The 22,764-nt window shown below is 38.1% G+C and overlaps 1 protein-coding gene across 1 annotated transcript in view; it reads left to right on the top strand.

The window, feature by feature from the left end:
* Window positions 1-22,764, top strand: part of CDHR3 (cadherin related family member 3) — a 113,219-nt gene that overhangs the window by 23,154 nt on the left and 67,301 nt on the right. The window contains exons 2-5 of the mRNA XM_044679048.1: window positions 2,291-2,493; window positions 7,029-7,197; window positions 9,058-9,155; window positions 22,406-22,500. Coding sequence (XP_044534983.1) covers window positions 2,291-2,493; window positions 7,029-7,197; window positions 9,058-9,155; window positions 22,406-22,500 — 565 coding nt within the window. The remainder of the gene's footprint in view (window positions 1-2,290; window positions 2,494-7,028; window positions 7,198-9,057; window positions 9,156-22,405; window positions 22,501-22,764) is intronic.

Here is a 22,764-nt window from a genome sequence, read left to right as displayed (position 1 = left end):
AAGTTGAGATCTCCTATTAGTAGAATTTTACTGTGTATATCCTCCTGAAGATCATTTAATTTCTCCTTTAAAGTTTTGGAGGTTATGCCACTTGGTACATATATGTTTAGAATTGATATTACTTCATTGTTTCTAGTACCTTTTATCAAGATGTAATTTCCTTCCTTATCTCTTTTAATCAGGTTAACACTATAATTAACACAATGAATACTGCTCTAATTCCTTACCTTTACCCTGTGGGTGTCTTCCTGCATAAAATGTGTTTCTTTTAAACAACATACCATAGGATTCTTGTTTTTAATCCACTCTGCCATCAACTTCCACTTTATAGGTGAGTTCATTCCATTCACATTCATAGTTATAATTACCAACTTTCCTTTCTTTCTTATGCCCCCCTTTCATCCTTCTCTTTCTATTTCCTTTCACTCTGTTCCTCCTCACAAGTATTTTGCTTTTAATCAATTCCCCCCAATTTCTCTTCCCTTCTATTACCTACCTTGACTTATTCCCCTCCTACTTTTCTATAGGTTATGATAGCATTCTATGGCCAATGACCATGGTTGTTATTTCCTCTCTGAGCCAAAAATAAGGTTTAAGCAATGTCCATCACCACCCTCATTTTTCCCTCCACTGTAATAATTTTTGTACCTCTTTAAACAAGATAATTTACTCCATTCTACCACCCCCTTCTCTTTTCTCTTAGTGAAATCCTCTTTTTCATCCCTTGGTTTTTTTTACATATCATCCCATCCTAATCAACTTACTCTTGCACCATTTGTCTATTTATACTCCTTCCAACTGTTCTAATGATGACAAAAATTTTAGGAGATATAAACATTATCTTTCCTTGTAGGAATATAAATAATTTGATCTTATGGAATTCCTTAAAATTTCACTTTCTTGTTTACCATTTTGTGCTTTTCCTGAGTCTTGTATTTGGACATCAAATTTTCCATTTAGGAAAATCTGTCTTTTCATCAGGAATACTTGGAAATCTATTTTTATTAAAGTACCATTTCCTCCCTGAAAGAATATACTCACTTTTGCTAAGTAGATGATCCTTGGTTCTAAACCTAGTTCCTTTGCCTTCCAGAATATCATATTCAAAGCCTTACAGTTATTTAATGTAGATGCTGATAAGTCCTGTGTAATCCTGACTGTGATTCCATGATATTTGAATTTTCCTTCTAGCTGCTTGAAGTATCTTCTCCTTGGCCTGTGAGCTCTTCAATGTGGCTATAATATTCCTGGGAGTTGTCATTTGGGTATTTATTTCAGGAAGTGATCTGTGGATTCTTTCAATTCTATTTTACTCTCTTGTTTGAAAATATCAGAGCAGTTTTTCTTTGATATTTTCTTGTAATATGATGTCAAAGTTTTTTTTTTAAATCATGACTTTCAGGTCATCCAATAATTCTTAAATTGTCTCCCCTGGATCTATTTTTCAGGTCAGTTATTTTTTCAATGAGGTATTTCATATTTCTTTTTTTTTTCATTCTTTTGGTTTTGTTTTATTGTTTCTTGATATCTCATGAAGTCATTAGCTTCTACTTGCCCAATTCTAATTTTTAAGGCATTATTTTCTTCTACGAGCTTTTGGATCTCCTTTTCCATTTAGCCAATTCCACTTTTTAAAAATACTCTTTTCTTTATTGGATTTTGGTACCTTTTTTCCCATTTGGTCAATTCTGCTTTTTAAGGTATTATACTTGCATTGCTTTCATTTTGCTTCCCCATTTTTCCTTTACCTCTCTTATTTGGTTTTTAAATTCCTTTTTGAGCTCTTTCAAAATCTGAGACCAGTTTCCATTTTTCTTTGAACTTTTGTGTATTGGCTTTGATGTCACTGTCCTTTTCCAAGTCTGTGCCTTGCTCTTCTTTGTCTCCATAAAATTTTCCATAGCTGTGTGTGTGTGTGTATCTGTGTGTGTGTGTGTGTGTGTGTGTGTGTGTGTGTTTATGTTTATTGATTTTCCTAGCCTTTCTCTCAACTTTTTTATCTTAAATGTGGCTTGAGCTAGGACTTGGAACTTCAAGGGGATTTGGCTATTGGATTAGGCAGGGTCTCAGAATCTTGAAGTTGGCTTGGGCCCAGGTTCAAAACCTGGAGCAGCAGAGGCAGTTTGGAGGGGTTTGCTGTTGGCTTGTACTATTACTTTTTGGTATAGCCTGGCTGAAAGATGGGAATGAAAATAATGCCTCAAATTTGTGAGTCTAAAAAGAAGTCCTTTACACAATTTAAAGCACTATATAAGCCACTTATTAGTTTATATTTGTTTCCAATTTATAGGGGGAGACTGTTTACAACTAAAGGAGTTCCCTGCAAGCTGCTTTGTCCAAGAAAATGTTCCACCTGGTACTAGAATCTACAACTTCAGTGTGACCTTATCACCATCAGCATCATCTGTAAGCTTGGGGTTTCCTTTGATAATAAATTCAAGTCCTCTGACTCGGGCCTTCTCCATTAATGGATTATCAGGGAAAAACTTTGAAGTAAGTCTTATTGACTCCTCCAGTTCAGTAAGCTGTAGGTGGTTTGGTTTAGGCTTTCTGTTATACAGTAAAATTTGTCACCAGGGATAAGTGTTATATTGAATTCTTGATAAAGTCTCTTCCTCTTCTAACCCTCCTAGGCATTGGGGTTATTTTTTTTTCAGGTAGTCTAGGAATTTTGTTTGTGGCATCTGAAGCCTTCTCTTCTGATCACACATCAGATGGGGCTCTCTTTTTCCTAAAGTCTCATCCCTCTGCAGACCAATGTCCAATCTCTTTGCTGGATATGACTTTTTATTACTAGCATCTAGCACAGTGAAGTGGAAAGAATTTCAAAGTGGAGTCACAATATCTATAGCTGTAAGGAACCTCAAAGGGCATTGAGCTGAAGTCCCTCATTTTCTAATTGAGGAATCTGAGACCAAGGGATGATCAGTGATTTGTTCATGATCACTTAGATCAGAGGCAGGCTTTGAATTTGGGTCCTCTTACTTCAGAGCTGATGCTCTTTATGTTGTACCATATTGAATCTGGAGACCTAGATTAGATTGCTGGCTCAGCCACTTACTACTTACATGCCCTTGCCAAGACACATCTCTCTGACTCTCATCTTCCTTTTCTTTCTTTTTCTTTTTTGTAAGCCCTTGCCTTCGGTCTTAGAATAAATACTCAATATTGTTTCCAAAGCAAAAGAGTGGTAAGGGCTAGGCAAATGGGGTTAAGTGACTTTCCCAGGGGGGACTGAGGCCAGATTTGAACCCAGGACTTCTTGTCTCCATGCTTGGCTCTCTATCCACTGAGCCACCTGGCTAGCCTTCATTTTCCTTTTCTATAAAATAGAATTGATAATATTTTCACTATATGACTTTCAGTGTGAGTGGAAAAAAAAGTGCTTTGTAAACTATTAAGGTGTTTGGGAGGTATTAGGATAGCAGGTAAGATGGTGGAATTATTTGCTATGGGTAGTTTAGAGCTTCCTGAAAGCAGAAATATGGCTCAGATGGTCATCTAAAGTCCCTCCCTGTAAGCTCTCATTCTGGTTGTGAAGTTCTTTTTTTCCATTAATTTCACTAAGGGGTGAAGACCTTTTCTATATTTTTTTGGAATTAAAAAAAAGTTCACATTTATTTTCTCTCTCTCAGGACCTCAATTGAAGGAAAAAAAAGACAAAAAATGAAACCATTGTGTGTGTGTGTGTGTGTGTGTGTGTGTGTGTGTGTGTGTGTGGTCAAGCAAAACAAAATTCCCTCATTGGCCACATCAAAAAAATGTTTATGTGGTTGCTCCACATCTTGAATTCAATTCTCTAGTTGGTGGAGAGCTTCATTTACCAGATTATTGGAACTATGGTTGGTCAATGCACTAATCAGAATTTTTATGTCTTTCCAAGTTGTTTTTATTTACTTATTTTAAAACCTTTACCCTGTATCTTAGAATCAATACTAAGTCAGAAGAATGGCAAGGCCTAGGCAACTGGGGTTAAGTGACTTGCCCAGATTCACACAGCTAGGCAGTTTCTGAGGTCAGATTTGAATCCAAGACTTCCCATCTCTAGGTCTGACTCTCGATCCTCTTTCCCACCTTGCTGCTCCTATTATTTCTCCTTATAATGTCAATATTATCATATCAATTTTTCTCCTGACACTGCTTGCTTCATTGGGTATCAGTTCTATGGAAAGTACATATCATTAATGATGAAATGACACATCAAAGAACTCTAAACATACAGGCATATCAGTTCTGGTTACATATTTCTCCCTTAGAACAAACTAAGTATAATAAGCATTCATGTTTAAGAGGGATGGTCACATCTGCTTACAGATATTTGGCTTTCCCCTTCTTTCAGGTGATTCCCAAAGCTGCCATTTCCCTTTAAGCCAGGGTACTAGTCTGCTTTTAATATTTCCAGCTGAACTCTAAAATGTAGTTCCCCAGCAACTAACACTTTCCATGGAGACAAATGTCGACAACCTATCATGATACGTTTGCCTATTCTTTGTTTTTTTTTGCCTATCTTATTCTCCCTCACAATAGCTCTGTGAGGTCAGTAATGCAAATATGATCATCTGGAAAATCCAGATGAGGAAACTGAGGTTTTGAGCCAGACAGACTTCCCCAGGCCATATGGTTAGCAAGGGTCAGGTTCAGAACAACTCTCAGACTGTCTCTTTCCAAATCTGGGGCTCTTTCAAGGACGTCATATGGTCTCTTCTGATTCTGGACCATTGTGGCCTCTCTAGCATTGCCCATCACCTCCTTCCTTGTCTGGCTACCCAGACCCTACCCTGTCATGGACTCTGGAGCTTTTGGCAGCTTGGCATGGTAAGGGTCAGTGGTGGGCAACCTTTTGAGCCTGGTGTGTCAGAATTCACCAAAAAACCGAGCATAACTCAGGTGATGTCACTTCAAGAAAAAAAACAACATAATTTCACGATATTTATAATAAATAATAGTTTAAATAACAAAAATGTATAACTGTAATATGTAACTATATTTAATAAACCAAAATAGGTAAATTAATATAGGTAGAATTGTCATTTTTAGTGCACAGTGTCTATACTATACTACAGCAAATGTTTCATCCTTGGCATGCAGCCCTGTACTTCTCCGTATGCGGCTGCATCGAAAATGACACTGACATGCCTGACATAGGTTTGCCATCACCAGTATAGGTCAAGCTGAAAACCAACATGTCTAAAACCACATTCATTCTGAAATTATCTCCCTTTCTCAACTCCTGTCTTTTCGGCTGTATGTGCCATCATTCATTCCTCTTGTCTTTCAGGCTCCTTTTCTCAAACGTGCCCCAGGACCAATCCTCATCCTCATCATCTTTCCAGCCCCTTTTTATGTGTTTTCTTCCCTCATTATTATGTAAGCTCCTTAAGGACAGGGATTTGTTTTCTGCTTATATCTGTATTCCCAGCACTTAACACAGTGCCTGGCACATAGTAAGCACTTAATAAATGTTAGCTGACTTGATCAGACAAAAAAAAAAAAAAAAGGAAGAGAGCCATGACACCTGTCTTGAAAGACATTAGATTTGTTTTGCTTAGGTGCCAGAGCTTAGAACTAGCAATGGTGAGGAGCAGCTAGGTAGAATAATGCACAGACTACCAGGTCTAGAGATGGGAGATCCTGTGTTCAAATCTGCCCTCAGACACTTCCTAGCTATGTGACCCTGGGCAAGTCACTTAACCTCAATTGTCTAGTCCTTGCTGCCCTTCTGTTTTAGAATTGATACTAAGGCAGAAGGTAGGGGTTTTGTTTGTTTGTCTGTTTGTTTGTTTTAAGAACTAGGAACAGTTGGTGGGTATGGCAGATGGGTAGTTTTTTGCCTAATATGAGAAAAAGCTTCCTAACAATTAGAGATGTCTAATAGGAGAAGTGATGCAAAAATACAAAAGTAGTGGAGTTAGGGTCCCTGTCTTTGAGATGCTTATACTCTGTTTGGGAAGGAAAAGTATACCATCACAGCCCTAGGGTCTCACATCTGTGTGGGACCTAAGCCTAGGTCTTAACTCTGAGGTGGACTCTATCCACTAATCTGCTATGCTGTAAGACCTCCCCCAAAGTTTACTTTGCTATGTGTCACCTTTGTGATTGGCTTGTTTAAACACTAATGGTCTTTGAGTTTTTGGATCTTTGAAATGGATAATACTCATATTAGATTTCCTTCCTTCCTTCCTTCCTTCCTTCCTTCCTTCCTTCCTTCCTTCCTTCCTTCCTTCCTTCCTTCCTTCCTTCCTTCCTTCCTTCCCCTCCTCTGCCTTCCATTTCAGATCTCTTCTACAAAAAGACTAATATGGAAAAATGTTTTACATGATTACACTTGTGAAATCTATATAAGATTGCTTACCATATCAGGTTGGAGGGAAGGGTGGGAGAGAAGGAAGTAGGGAGGACAGAAAAAGAGAGAGAATTTGGAACTCAAAAAAATTTTTAATGAATGTTGAAAATTGTTCTTACATGTAACTGGGAGAAAATAAAATATTACTTAAAGAAAAGAAATGGGATGATACGCTGTAAGTCTGGGCCCTTTGACAGTAAAGAAAAAAGATNCCTTACTTCCTTCCTTCCTTCCTTCCTTCCTTCCTTCCTTCCTTCCTTCCTTCCTTCCCCTCCTCTGCCTTCCATTTCAGATCTCTTCTACAAAAAGACTAATATGGAAAAATGTTTTACATGATTACACTTGTGAAATCTATATAAGATTGCTTACCATATCAGGTTGGAGGGAAGGGTGGGAGAGAAGGAAGTAGGGAGGACAGAAAAAGAGAGAGAATTTGGAACTCAAAAAAATTTTTAATGAATGTTGAAAATTGTTCTTACATGTAACTGGGAGAAAATAAAATATTACTTAAAGAAAAGAAATGGGATGATACGCTGTAAGTCTGGGCCCTTTGACAGTAAAGAAAAAAGATCATTCATGAACCATATGTTATTGACTCCTTGAAATGATCCCATTTCAGAATGTCTATATCTCAAGATTCCTTCTTTCCATAGCCCCACTGAGAACTTTCTGTTTTGTTTTTCAGGTGGTCACCACAGGGCAGCCTCCACTCGATTTTGAAACTATGCCAAAATCCTTTGATTTGCAGATTTACGTTAAAGATGAAGCTGGTGCAATGGATTTGGGGCTCTTGACTGTCAAGTTAAAAGATGTTAATGAGCCTCCAATGTTTCTAGACAACTTGGCAAAAGAAAGTAAGATATGGCTTATCTGTGACATAGAAGAGAGAATGGCATTGTGGTTCTAGGAGACAATGATGAAAATGATTAAACAGATTTTTTTTTAGTGGAAAATGAATCTACTAAACAGAAAGAAAAATAAAGGAGCAATCACCACTCTCCAGTTGTCAGTCCCTCACCAAAAGAAACTGTCCACAGTGTGTAGCAGCCAGGTCCATTTATGAAACCAGTAAAGTATTCCTTGGGTACCTTCCCATGTTACCTCTTAAAATTAGTGTTTTATCCATTGAAGACTTAAGTTCAGAGTCTTCTAGTAATCTGGATATTAGCTAATTCTTCTTACAGTGTCAAAAGAGATATGCCAATTAGTTTTAAAAAATTAAGGTATGAGAATTCCTGAGGGTTATTTTTGCATTTTGAAATAGGATTTTTGGAGACAGGAAAAACTCATGCCAAAAGGTTTCTAAGGGTGACCTTCTAACTTTTACCTTCCCTCCGTCCCTGCTGCTAAACAGAGAGAATGAGAATTTAGTGCACCGCCTCTGAAAACCCTTCTGAGCCATCACTGTATGATTCCCCCTAATTTGTATGATCCAGCTTGTAAATAGGGTGTTTCTTCATATGTCAACATTTTGTTGGTTTGGGAACTCAGTCGACTGATGGATGCAGATAGTAACACTTCCTCAATTTAGAAGATTTGTCTGAGGTACGCAGAAATTAAATAACTAGTTCCAAGGCACACAGCAATGGGAGTTTAAACCCAGGACCTCCTGACTCAAGATCTAGTACTGTAGTACTAAACCAGACTGCTTATTTATTTTTAATTGCATTCTAATTCTTCAGGTTTGGTAAATTAAGCCATAGTTAGAAAACCTTATATAGGGGGCCATGCCTCTATATGATTTTTTGGGGTCCTGAGCGGCGTGGTGGCATAGGATGGTTAAGGCAGGAGAAAGAAAATGAGAACAACTAGACTAGTGGTTAGCCCATGCTGTCCCAAAGTCTGTGGGCTTGGGAGTTTATTATATACTGGTTTCAAACAAAGAACACAGCTATGAAGGGGTAACAGATCATACATAACCCATTAAAGTCTAAAGAGTAAAGGTATAAGTACCAAGACAATGGCCAAATTCCAACCATCAATTAGTAGGGATAATTCTGGGAGAGGAAATATTTTTATGGAGATGCTCACTTATTGAGTTCTGTCTTCCAGGATTATAGGCACCTGGACAAATAAAGTCAAGACTAAAAGAGCCATACTTATCTAAGTATGCAGACTTATCTTAAGTAATGTTTGTCAGGGTCCAGGCTTCTTAATTATCAAGGAGAGGAATCATTAACTCAGTAGATGCTGGTCTGCCACTTCAAAGTTTTCCAATAGGAGTTCTAAGAAAGGTGGGGATCAAAACTGAGTCAAAAGAGGAGCCTCAGATTTTTATCTTAGATGGCCCATTCTGTCTGCATTCCTGACATGCAGTGCAGAAAAATCATACACACAGTTTTACTTGCCGATGATTTTGTAATGGGATCCAGATAAAATATCTGTTACAGACCCTGTTTCTCTAAATGACTCCTAATAGCCTTTTCGGAGGGATCAAGTTGATTTTGGATTAACCTACCTGCTGGTACCAGAGCCTTTTGGGGCTCAGGTGACCAGGACCAAACACAAAGACTGACTCAGCCTGGATTGGTCACATAGGGAATCCAGATAACAGGCCCTAAATTTGATCCTATTTCTCCAAAGGCTTTAATACATAGAACGGCTTCCCACAACCTTAGTTTCTTAAGTGTAAGAGTTTTAGGCAAAAAGTATGTCAGAATTACATGCTTGCTTTATATTTTAAAATGTTTACTATACCTTGAACTCTTGTGTAGCTGTAGAGCTCTATATTTTGGAAGGAACAAGTCCTGGACCCATTTACCAGATTGAGGCAGTTGATCCTGAGGACAAAGCCTTAAAGGAGCCTCTTCTGGTAAGTTTCTTTATTAAAGTGTATGTTATTACCCTTTGCTGACTCTGGTCAGGAGAGAAAGAAAGAGAGACAGAGACACACAGAAAGACAGAGAGAGAGAGATACAGAGAAGGGGAGACAGAGAAAGAGAGAACCCACCAACACCCAAGATTGTTCAAACAAGGAAGATATAGTACAGACTTGGGCAATTTGTGTTTACTTTGCCCTGAGGTGGATTGATCTATGACCCATCTGTTGACTCTTTGGACAAGAAGAATATAAACAATGTTTAAGCCTTCAGTGGAAAGCTCTGGAAACCCCATGGGACCCCTTGACTTAGCTGTTGTTATCTTTTACCTGAAGATATTGGAATGTATTTTTAGAGGGGAAAAAAGACTGTTTGAATTCTAGGTCTTTGAGTGATCCATTTTACCACTTGGGAACCTGGACTGACACACATGTGAACTTGACATCCAGTGTTTTAACAGGATGACTTTGGGCTTTGCAACTGTGGAAAACATACTTTATGTTTCAAAATTGGGCCTTTCAAAAAGCAATCAGAATCTGTTCTTCCACATTTTCAGTATCAGGCTGAACAAGGATGACCTCCAGTGATATTTCACAGCAAACAAAAATTGTCTTGGGACCCTGTGTCCTCTTTCTGTGTCCCTTTATTACATCCTAACACAGTATTCCCTAGTAATAAATTCATAGGCCTAGCACTAGCAAGGACGTTAGACATCATTCAGGTCAAGTTCTTTGTGAGGAAACTGAGGCGTTAAAAGTTTAAATTTCTTACCCAAGGTCACACAAGTAATAGGTAGCAAAACCTAATTTTATTTCGCGTTTTCTGGCTCTAAATTCAGCTCTCTTTCCTGCGATTTTTCTAGTTGTGTAGGGCTTCCAAATCCCCTCATTACATCTCACTCAGAATGTCTTTCTCTCTCCAGCACCACCAATCAAAACTCCTATTCTTTTCAGTGAGTCTAATCCCAGGTCCCCATTAATAGAGCAAAACTCTCAGCTGTGTGACCCTGGGCAGGTCACTTGACCCCCATTGCCCACCCTTACCAATCTTCCACCTATGAGACAATACACTGAAGTACAAGGGTTAAAAAAAAAATAGAGCAAAACTCTGAACAAACTAATACCTACTAATATATAAGTAGTAGATACTTTCTTGGACTCTACCAGGAGTATTTGCATTTTAAAAAATGTTAAAACAAATTAATGTCTAATTGTTGAAATTCCAGGTGTTGAGATAGAAAAAAGGGGAGAGATTATGTTGAATAAGATTTTTTTTTTAAAACAAGATCTTTATGCTGTGCAGTTGTTTTCAGTCAAGTCCAAACTTTTGTGACCCCATTTGAGGTTCTCTCGGCAAAAATATTGTAGTTGTTTGTCATTTCCTTCTCCAGCTCACTTTAGAGATTAGGAAAACTGAGGGAAATGGGGTTAATTGACTTGCCCAAGGTCACAGAGCTAGTAAGTATCTGAGTTCAGATCTTTATAGTAAACTTTAAATCATAAGGCAACCTTATCAAGATGAAGCTCAAGAAGATTTTCCCTTTCCTCTTCTCTTTGAAGAAGGAAGCCTGGACCTGTGATTTCATTGGTATAAAGAATTCTCAATGAGGACATTACCCGCTGCCAAAGTAGGCCAGCCCTTTCTCTGCAACTTATGATCTTCAGAATTACTCGCAACAACAAGAGGTTAAATGACTTTCCTAGAGTCATGAGGCCATTTAATACATCTAAGGAAGGACTTGAACCAAGGTCTCCCCAACCTCTAGACCAGTGATGGGCAAACTTTTTAAAGAGGGGGCCAAAGGAAAGGAAATGCTCATCTGGCAGTCTGTTTCTAAAGCAGCTCTTTCCAAGTTTCATTGTATTGTGTCATACTCATTGTATTAGTCATTGAATAATGTGGCAAGGCTGAATAGAACATTTCAGAGGGCTGCATCTGGCCCACAGGCCATAGTTTGCCCATCATTGCTCTAGACCATTCGATATCTATTACTCGCTTCTGCCTTCTTCTTGTGTTTATCTCTAAAATAGAAACCTAGAAAACCCACATCCTTTTTAAAATAAATGTCATTGGTATTATTTTTTCTTAATCTACATTTTGCCCTGTATCTCTAAGATTCATACCTTACAACAACGTTTTTTTTTTTTCTTAAAGAGAAAGAAGAGGGAAAAAAATCAATTAAAATGAATGATCAACATATCAAAGAAACTTGTGTTGTATGAGATGCTCCACATCCACAGATCTCTACCTCTGCCAAGGAGTAGGGAGGTGCCTTCCCATATATCTTCTTTAGGGCCAACTTTGTCCTTTCACGATATCAAGTCTTGTTTGTTTTATGGTTGTTTTTTACACAGTTGCAGTCATTATGACTATTAATTGCCTTACTCTCCTTACCTCACTTTGCATCAGCTTATATGTCTTTCCACACTTTTCTATGTACACCATGTTCATCATTTCTTATAGCACAGTTATTATTGCATTCTATTCATCTCCCACATTTTGTTTAACCCTTCCCCAATGGGCATCTACTTTGATGTCAAATTTTTGCTACCACAGAAAGTGTTATTTTGATATATATAGAACCTTTCTTTTTGTTAGTGACCTCCTTGTGGTATGTGATGAGTGGAATCTCTGGGTCAAAGGATATGAGCATTTTAGTCATTTATCTGCATAATTCCAAATTGTGTTCTAGAACGGTTGTACCAGTTTAGAGTTCCACCAACAATGTATTAGTTTTCCTGTCTTTCTACAACCTCTCCATTTACTATTCTCATCTTTTGTCATCTTTGCTAATTTGCTAGGCACAGCGAAACTTTAGAATTTCTTCTATTTGTGTCTTTCTGATTTTTAGTGATTTGGAGCCTTCTTTCATCTAATTATTAATGATTTAGCATTCTTCTTTTGACATTTGATTGTTCACGTTTAAGTTTTATCCCTTCCAAAGACACATTTGTAAATAACAAGCTTCTACCCCAAAAGAGTTGAAAAAAATATACCTCTCTCGCCTCTTTGCAGAATTGGGGGATTATGGGTGTGAAATAGCAAATATTCTCTCAATATGAGCTGGGTTTGCTGAACCTTTTTTCATCTCAGTGGTACAGTAGATAGCATGCCCATAATGGAGGCAGGAAGCACTGAATTCAAAATTGGATTCAGACACTTACTGCTTTGTATTTGACTTTAGTTTTCCCAATATTGGCACTGTTTTTGTCTAGATGTTGAATTGGCCATGGATGGAAAGGTAAGATTGAAACACTTGACTTTTCCAAGATTCTGTGGCTCTCTGATTTCTAAGGAAAAGAAACTTCCATTTCCCTTTTAAAAGGGATCTACTTATAACTGGGAAGCTAAGTGGTGAAGTGATTACAGTATCTGGCTTACAATCAGGAAAACTCATCTTTCTGATTTCAAATATGTCCTCACACATTTATTAGCTAGGTGACTGGGGTAAGTCACTTAGCCCTCTCTGTTTCAGTATCCTCATCTGTAAAATGAGTGGGAGAAGTAAATGGCAAACCATTCTAGTATATTTGCCTCAGATACTTACTAGTATTACCCTGAGCAAGTCACTTAACTCTGTTTGCCTTAGTTTCCTCATCTGTAAAATGAGTGGGAGAAGTAAATGGCAAACCATTCCAGTGTCTCTGCCAAGGAAACTTCAAATGGGTCACAAAGAGTCAGACATGACTGAGACAGCTCAATAACAACAATAGTACTTATGACTCCTAGGGAGAACAAAAGATGCTATGTCAGTGATAAAGAAACCACAGGATGTTAAGCTAAAAGGCGGCCTTAGAAAACATTTGGTTCATTACCTTTACTTCCCCGAGGAGAAAACTGAACAACCCCCCTTGTCCTTTTCCTCCTCTTCCAGCAGCATCTCAGAAGTATTCCCTGACCCACCCACCTCTAACACCTATTATTTGTGTGACCTTGGTGGGCAAATCACTTCACCTCCTAAATAAATGTTATGATAGGTCATAGATCTAAAGCAGAGAATGTCATCAGACCAATCTTCTCTTTTTACTGAGAAAAGTGATAAAGGGGAAGTAACTTCCCTAAGGTCATATTAGTAAGCGAGAGAGGTAGGATTTGAACCTAGTTCCCCTGGCTCCTGAGAACATGTTCTTCCTCCTCATTTGTAAAATGAAGGATAATAATAAGAGGTCCTCTGAGGTTTCTTCAAGCCCTAGATTTATTACTGGTAATAATAAAAACAAATTCACTAGCAAGGTGGATTTCCAGGTCAGAAGTCATGAGATCTGAGTTCTAGTCCCAGGTCTATCACTAACTAGCCATATGACCTGAGGAAGTTTCTCAGGACCTCAGTTTCCTCATCTGTAAAATGGGAGAGTTAAACTAAGTAATTGCACAAGTTTCTTCCACCTTTATGACTCTATAATATGATTGAAAACTGGTCTTGACATTTTGATTTTCTTCTCCCTTTGAGTTTCAGGTTTATGACTTAAGCATCTTTGGCTAAAGGGAAGAAGGATCAGTCATAGTTCACTGCCAGCTCAAGGGAAGTGGGAGGGAGGGAAAGAGGAAGACATAAAAACAAAACAAAACAGTTGGACCAGGAAGGAAGAATGACTGCTTCCCACCTCTGCTTCCCACCCCATTCTCTTTACCTTCTTTACCAGTCTAGCCAGTTCACAAGACTATTCTCCTCTAACTTAATCCTTTGTCTACCCTGGTGAGGACAAAACACATTTTACTTTATACAAAAGGCTTTCATTCCCTAATGGAAGGGTCCAATCATAGTGAAGAGAAAGCACTTTAATTGAGGAATTGCTGCAGTAAATCACTCTGTCTCCAGCTGTGAAACCGATTCATGTCTTCAAAGTCTCTGAGGAACCTCTCCTGGCAACCAGGACTGCTATTTCAAAGAAGGAAAAGGGGGGTAAAGGGGGGGGGGAGAGAAAACATGAGGGAAGAATTATGGGAAAGAATAATTTTTTTCTTGATTTTCTTCTCAAAAAGAGGAGAAAGTGAAGGTGGGAGGAAGGGGATAAAAAGGAAATACATTAGCAAATAGAGTAATCAACACCCAGTTTTTATCCAAATAAATCCAAATAGTATATATACAGACTCTCCCTAATATATTTTTAATCCTCGTTCACATCCCCCAACCTCCATCCATCATCCAGGCAGTTCCTCTCAGGGAATACAAGCCAATCTTATTAGCCTAAGTAACACCCATGTAAGTGCTGCAAAACTAATAATATCCCCCCACCCAATCTTTGACTTTTGACTGACCACATTTTGGTTTCTCTATACTTCTACTCTTCCTCATCAATATGAATAATTGGCCAGCCGGTTGGTATGCTTTAGGTGGAACTGAATTTATAGGGTGTTTCCTAGAAATTAAAAAAAAAAAATTCTCCCAGGCACTCTGCCTTCACCTAAGGTTGCTGCCACCAGGAGATTGATTAGTGGTACTTCATTGAGATAACTAATCCACAGAAGTCAGGCAAGATAATTGAGAAAACCATGGCTGTTCCACTTAATATACTTACTCAAAAAAATTTTTTAATGAAGATGTCATTGTTTATTTAGACAATAGCATGTAAACTAGTTAAGTGCTTTCTATTTACAATTTGCAATCTGTGCCATTTTAAGAAAATATTGAAAAATAGTTAAGTACAAATGCTCTGCTTTGTTACTGCCTTAAACTGTTTTTTAAGTCTCTCAAAAAAGAAAAGATCCCAGCTAAGAGTTTCTCCAAATGATTATCACTAATTTCTAAGTATAACAGGTATACGTTGTTACTCGTTTAAACTTTTTTTTTTTCTTCAAACCCTTACCTTCCATTTTGGAGTCAATACTGTGTATTGGCTCCAAGGCAGAAGAGTGGTAAGGGTAGGCAATGGGGGTCAAGTGACTTGCCCAGGGTCACACAACTGGGAAGTGTCTGAGGCCAGATTTGAACCTAGGACCTCCCATCTCTAGGCCTGGCTCTCAATCCACTGAGCTACCCAGCTGCCCCCTAGTTTAAACTTTTTAAAGATTTATCTCTTTAAAAAAAAGGGTCCCAACCAGGAGTTTCTTTAAATGATCACCATTAATTCCCAAGTCTGAAAGGTGTACTTTGTTACCAACTTAAGCTATTTTCAAGTCTATCTCTAAAAAAGAAACAATATCATAAGAAGTTTCTCCAGATGATTGATTATCACTACTTGAGACAGGCTCTGTCTATTTGAATATATAAGCAGCTACAAGTTATGGTAGCAGCGTCAAATGCCTCCTTCAGTAATGCTTTTCTGCTACTTTGAGCATGAAATGATTTTAATAAACTGTTAAGTTACATCATCTTAAACCATTCTCCCAAGTGTTCAGTTCCAAACCTCCTTAGAGGCTCCCAGTGAAGTTTCTATATTAAGTCAAATAAATAAATGAACAAACAAACAAATATATCTATGTGTTTGTATATAAACATATATATGTATAGTTATTTAGTTAATTAGTCAAAAGACCATCATTCCAATCCAAACACTCTGGTCTATTAGTTCAGTAATTTTATCAAAAGGGGAAATAAGGGTCTTCTAGCCTAACCTATTTTTGAGGAAGCCATACTGATTCCCTGTGATCACTGCTTCCTTTTCTAGATCATGTATAAAATTAGGAGGTTGAGCTCAATGGTCCCTGAGGTCTTTTCTAGCCCTAAATCTAAATCTATGATCCTATGATCCCAAGATCATTAAACCATAGTCTAGTTGGAGTTCTGTTGTTGTTTGCCAGTAATTAAAATTAAGCTCATTGATCTATAGTTTGAAGGCTGCATTCTCTTCCCTTTTTTGAAAATTAGGACAAGTTGTTATGGGGGAATCTGTTTACCTTGAATTGTGTATGCCCTGTTGCATTGACCTTCCTATGGCCTCCTGGTTGATGGTGTCCATCAAATCCTTCTCAGCTGTCACTTTAAGACCCCATCCTGTTTCCTCCTGTATTAAAATGCTTGTGACAAATGTGACTTAATTGCTAAAGCTAGCAAGATTCTTTCTTTTTAAAAAAAAAAGTCTTTTTTCTATTCTGAATTCAGCGAATACCAAACAAAATTAGCAGTGCCATACACAAAGCAAAAAAGGGAAAGAGAACTTCACATGAAACTATGGATCTCCACTGAATACAGCTTCCTCTTCTCTACAGGGACACTATTTTCTATGTGTAACTTTTTAAAATGTCCTATTTGTTGGTATTTCCTTTTGGCCTTCCTTCTGTTCTATTCATGTATTTTATTTTTTTTTTTAACCCTTAACTTCTGTGTATTGGCTCTTTGGTGGAAGAGTGGGCAATGAGGGTCAAGTGACTTGCCCAAGGTCACACAGCTGGGAAGTGTCTGAGGCCAGATTTGAACCTAGGACCTCCCGTCTCTAGGCCTGGCTCTCAATCCACTGAGCTACCCAGCTGCCCCCTATTCATGTACTTAAAAAAAAATGCTCCAATTATCTTTCTTCTTCCTTTCTTCCATTCTCTTTCCCTTCTTCCCTTTTCTCTTTTTCCCTTCCCTCTTTCCTTCCTTCATTGCCCCTCCTTCCCTCTTATCCATTCTTCCCTCCCTCCCTCCCTTCCTTTCTTCTTTCTAACCAAATATTCCAGTTCCTTCAATATTTTCTCTAGGCTCTTATGCTCCTGGATAAAGTCAAAATTAATGTCCTTAAAGGTGGTGCCTGTCCTTAAATGAACAAGTTACTTCAGACATGGTTAGCTCAGTATAGAGAACAGGAAAAATATTTCCCTTGATCTGGACACTTCTTTTTTTTAGTGCAGTCAAAACTTACATTAACTTTTTTATTTTAAGGAGTCACATCATGCTGTTGGCTCTTACTGAATCTGTTGTAAACTAATTGGAGTCTTTTCCACATGAATTTCTATTAAGGTTTTTCCCTTTATATTCTTTTTCAACTGATTTTTTCTCTCTTAGATGCAGAATTTTGTAATATTCTTTGTTNTATCCAATGGAGGGTGATCAGGGCAGGAAATGCTGACTATGCCTTCCAAACTGAAGCTTCTGAGTGGCTGAGCAAATCACCGTTATAATAAAGGACTATGAATGTAGAAACATTGGGTGGCTGGTAAAGTAATATTCCCAGCAGGGATACTAGAGAGGCCATTTGACAAGAATTTGTTAAAGGAATTGATCTGATTACTCAGTGACTTTTTCAGCAACTGCATGGAATGTATCAGGCTAAAAGGTGGGGGTGGGATTGCTTTTCATTCTATTTAATTTCTATTTTTAAAGAATGAATATCAGGGTACCTGCTTTGGTTAAACAACCTTTTAAAAATGGGGAATGCCAGAATATTCAGAAAAGTGTACAGATTTACTGGCAGATGGCCATGCCACACAATATTCTGAGTTTCACTAATTCTCTTTTTTTCTTAATACAATAGAAGTCATTTCCATTGACACAGGCAAATAGATTCAAGAAGGAAAGAATTAAGCCTGTCCCTAAAATAAACCAGGGTATGGGGTAACTAGACAATTAAGAAGAAGAAAAAATTAACAAATAGATCCTTAACTAGTACTTTTTACCGAAGGCAATCTTCACAAAATAAGCCAGGACAAGCAACTTGACCTACATCCCTTAAGTCAACTTTTTAAAACAGATTCAGATGTAGAAGAAAGGAGGTAAAACTCTAGGACAGTGGTTCCCAAATTTTTTTGGCTTACTGCCCCCTTTCCAGAAAAAATATTACTTAGCCCCCTGGAAATTAATTTTTTTATTTTAATAGCAATTAATAGGAAAGATAAATGCACCTGTGGCCATCACTGCTCCTTGGATTGCTGCAGCACCCACCAGGGGGCGGTAGCGCCCACTTTGGGAATCACTGCTCTAGGACATAGGAAGGCTGCTACCTGATAGAAGGCAGAGATAATTCACTTTGGATGTGGCAGTTAGCGGGCAGAAGCATCTGGTAGCTTCCTTTTTAAAGTAATTATTCTTGTTAACTTCATGCTAAACTCAGCTATTTCCACCTGCAGAAGAAAAGTAAATGCTGTCAGAAATCTCTGAATTTTGATGCCCTGCGGCAAAGCCCCACTTAGTCCAGCCTAGTTACAGCTCTGAAAACAAAAATCTTTACCCTTAGCTCTCTTCCTTTAGGCCATCACTGTACACTGTCACTAAATTTATTATCAAGGGGATTTCATTAGTGGAGGTGGGACTAAAGAAAATATCCTAGGCTAGACAAACATTGCTAGGAGTGCGTGCGTGCATGTGTGTGTGTGCGTGCGTGTGTGTGTGTGTGTGTGTGTGTGTGTGTAAAATTTATCTGTAAATACTTTGGTTTTCCCCCCAAAAGGAACTTTGAGGTCTTAGATACCAAAGCTACCCCAACACAGGATATGTATGTGTGTGTGTAGGACAGAACAAGAAGGAAAACATTCATCTTAACTTTGCGTATAGCCTCTATTCTCTTCTATCTACATAATGCCCTTGGTGCCCTGATCAGTAGTCCATAGTATATTCTTGGTGCTTTGATCAATTCCCATATTTTTAATTGTTTCTATGAAGGTGACGCTGAGATATATCCTAATCTCTTTCTTGTTCCAGGCCTTCTATCTATTGCATATATATACATATATTTTAAACTCTTACATTCTATCTTAGAATCAGTATTGTATTTTGGTTCCAAGGCAGAAGACTGGTAAGGGCTAGGCAATGGGGGTCAAGTGACTTGCCCAGGATCACACAGCTAGGAAGTTTCTGAGGCAAGATTTGAAACCAGGACCTCCCTATTTTAGGCCTGGCTCTCAATCCACTGAGACACCCAGCTGTCCTCTCTATTGTATATTTTGAACTGAATGCAATCTCAAAATATCCAGAACAGAATCCAAACTAACCACTTTTCTGAACTTCTCTAGGTCTATATCAGATACTACCATCCTTCCAATCATCCAGGTTTGCAACTTCAGAATCATCCTGAATTTTTCACTGGGTAGTCAGTTGCCAAAGCTAGTCAATTTTACCTTACAATACTTCTCAGATTTGTTCCTCGTCCATCCATTCATGCCATAACCATTCTAGATCAGACTATCTTTGCCTTCTGCCTGGCCTATTACAAAAACATTTTCATTGGCCTCTGCATATAGCCTCTCCAATCCATCTTTAATACCATTACTGGAGTTATATAACTAAATCACAGATTAGAGCATGCCATTGCCATGATAGCAAATTCCAGTGGTTTCCTTTCAATTAGGATCAAATCCAAACCACCTTTGTTTGGCATTTCAAGTCCTTTATAACATATTTCCAACCTAACATTCTAGCTTTATTATACATTAATCTCATTCATACACTCTAGTCCAGCTAAACTGGTCTTCTCTCTGTTCTTCAAACATGGCAATACATCTCCATGCCATTATCATGGTTGTGCCACATATCTGATATACACAGCTTCCTCCTCATAGAATCCTGAGTTATCTTCATAGCTCAGCTTTGAATATCACCTGCTACTGGAAGCCTTTCCTGATCTACCCACTTGCTAGAACCTGTCTCCAAAATGACCTTGTATATTTTATGTGTGTTAGTATTTTGTTTCCCACTGATAGAATTTAAGCTTTTTCAAAGGAGGGACAGACTTTTATCTCTGTACCCCTCAGTACAAGCACAGTAATTAGCATAGAATACTTGTTTAATAAAGTCCTGTTGGTTGATTTAGGTAGGACAAGGAATATCCCCTCATTTTACAAATGAAGCAACAAGATTAGTGAGGCTGTGACTTGTTCCACTTTTGTCCTTATATTCCCAGTGTTTGACACTTAGTAAGTGCTTAAGATGATTATTTGCCTGGGGTCTTAGAACTAATAAGTGGCAGAGATGGGAATCAAGTTCAAGTCTTTTTGTCCAATGTTTGTCCAAAATATTGTCCAGTGTTTTGTTTGTTTTTTTGTTTTTTTCCCCAATTACATTGGAGCTTCCTCTCTAATCTAAACAACTATAGAAGGGAGCCTGATGTCTGATGGCAGAGGGTTTTGCAAAATTTTCTTCCAGGACCATAATTTAAGCTTAAGAAGGTGGATTTCATTCAGACTTGTTATTTGTTTCTCAGCTGTGCTTAGATTGGCATTAAGTGAAACAAGTGGTAGGGAATATATGCAAAAATTATGTATATAAGAAAGTTTCAAGGCGTTTTCATACAGAGAAATAAACAAGGTAGATGGTACAAGGAAAAGAATAGCAGCTTTTTTTTTTGTCTGAGAACTCAAGTTCAAACCCAGCTCTGGTGTTAATTATCTGTATTACTATGAGAAAATTACTTAACTTTCTTACTTGTCAAATGAGATAGTTGGACTTTTCAAGTATTCCTAACCTTTTTTGTGTGTTATAGATCACCTTGGCAGTTTGGTTGAGTCTAAAGTTCCCTTCTCAAAATAATGTTTTTAAATGCATAAAATAAAATGCATTGGTTAATAAAAGAAATCAATTATATTAAAATACAGTCATTAAAGTATTTTTTTAAAAACAAGTTCATAGACCTTGGGTTGGGAACTCTTGAACTAATTAAACTCTAAGGTCTCTCCCATCTCTATATCCTATGATCCTTCATCTATATAGTCCTATAGGCACATTTGTGTGACTACCAGAATTACTTTTATTGGCATTATGAAGTCTCTGTCAATAAGGAGCATAAACATTTGAAGCTGACTTTTTGCTCTATTTTCTGTGCATTCTCCCTCTTGTCCCACTGGAAACTAAGTTGAGTAGCAGAGTAACTGCAGTAGAAAATTCTAGATAATATAATGACATTTTGCAATACAATATGAAAAGCAAAATGATTGACAGTTAGCTGTTTAGAACTTAGAATGAGCTGAGCTTGGCAGAGCCCAGCAGGTGCAAATTCAGTTTATGGAAAAAGTATAAAAGGAGGATTTGAACTGAGACAGATATCTCAATTTTGAGAGAGGGATTGGTGGGAGGTCTTGGTTGGGCTTGGGTAGGCCAAAGATCATCTTAAGACACCAGCAACCAGCACTGATTAATTACTTCCATAGTCTCAAATTCTGTGTTATCCTATACTGAACATTCTGATTAAATTCATTCATCAAGAAGCAACATCATTACCATCAAATAACCTGATTCAGGTTGAAGCAGTCTGACTCTGCCAGGCGGGAAACTGGCAAACTCACCGTCAACAACTAACAAGCTTGAGTCCCTGATTACCTTCAATTCATATACCATCTTGTCATCAATAGCTTAGGCCAAGGATCTCTTGTACCCCTCTTCCCATCATTTTCCTGCTCCCTCCCTAAACCTGTTGTTATTAAATTTTTAAACTCACCTAAAGTGAATGTCATCTTTACCTTAGGGATTAGTGAATATATCCTTGGGTATGTGAAGGAAGAGGAGACTCCTTTCAACTGTAAAAGGCTTAAATCATAGTCAACCAGCATTATCCATATTGAGCCAGGATAGACAGTTAGAAGCAGCTGTGTGCTCTTAACTACAGATCCTTCGTTTGCCTATGTGTTCTGGGACACTGTTATACTGAAGTTGGGTGTAGCAGATTCACTACAAATATTCTTGTGGAGTCCTTTGTGTTTCACTACCATAACTTGTGTGTTACACTTAGGGATCTTCCACACTCATTCAACTTCAGCTCCTCATAACACCAGGCACATATAACAATTATGAATAGTTACTGCAGTAGAATCAGATGCTGGTCTACATATTAAAGCCTTGTCTGGAGCGATGGGTGGTTGTTACTGGGCACTGACAGATGGTAGACTTTGTATTTTCTTTGGACTGGTCTTTTGTGTACTGGCTCACAAACCAAAGGGTCCCTCCTCATGCTGAGCTATCCCTGAGGAGAGTGACAAGCTAGGCCTCAGGAGGGCCAAAGTAGACATATCCAAGCCAGAAAGCACACTGAAACCAAAGTGGTGAATGTGTAGGAAAACAGAAGTAGTTATAATATGCCAAGAACAAGGAGACTTTCAGTTGAAGCAAGGTCTCTCTCACACTGGACATCTTTTGTAATTATCCTACTGTTGCAAGAACCAATGGTTTCCTTCCCAGGGCAGCACCTCAATGTATCTGACAGATTCTGACAGCTCCCAGCCAGGAAATTATTAAGTCTGAGAATCTCTGCTTTGGATGGTCATTGAAAACAAACAAACAAACAAACCAAGAACATTCTATTGACTATGACTATTTTTTCAGTCACTGTTTTGCAGTCAATGAATAAGTCTTTGGTGAAAAGAGACTACTTTTCACTGAGTCTTTCTTTTCTTTTTTCAGTTTTCCTTGATCTCTCCACTAGAGTATTTCAGGGTCTCTACAAATGGCGTCTTGTTTTCCACAACAACATTTGATTTTGAAGCAGGAAAAAATAGGTAAGGACCAACGAATGCCTTTTCTTTTAGAATTGTTTGCATGCATTTGTTAAGGTAGGAGGGAGAGCAAAGATGGTAATCATTGATGGAGGCAACATGCAGTGAGGACCTATCAAGTCAGGAAGGCTCATGTAACTCTGAGTATTGTTTTCCTCTTGCACTCCACTCAGATGGTGTTTAAACATGGAAAGCAAAGTAGAGAATTGAGGAAATTATCTGGATGATTCTTCTGATTCTTGCCCAGTCCTCCTCTCCTATCATCCT

This window comes from Gracilinanus agilis, chromosome 5 (genome assembly GCF_016433145.1).
Source record: "Gracilinanus agilis isolate LMUSP501 chromosome 5, AgileGrace, whole genome shotgun sequence".
NCBI lineage: Eukaryota > Metazoa > Chordata > Mammalia > Didelphimorphia > Didelphidae > Gracilinanus > Gracilinanus agilis.
The sequence above is the reverse complement of the archived record's forward strand: the minus strand, read 5'-3'. Positions and strand labels throughout refer to the sequence as shown.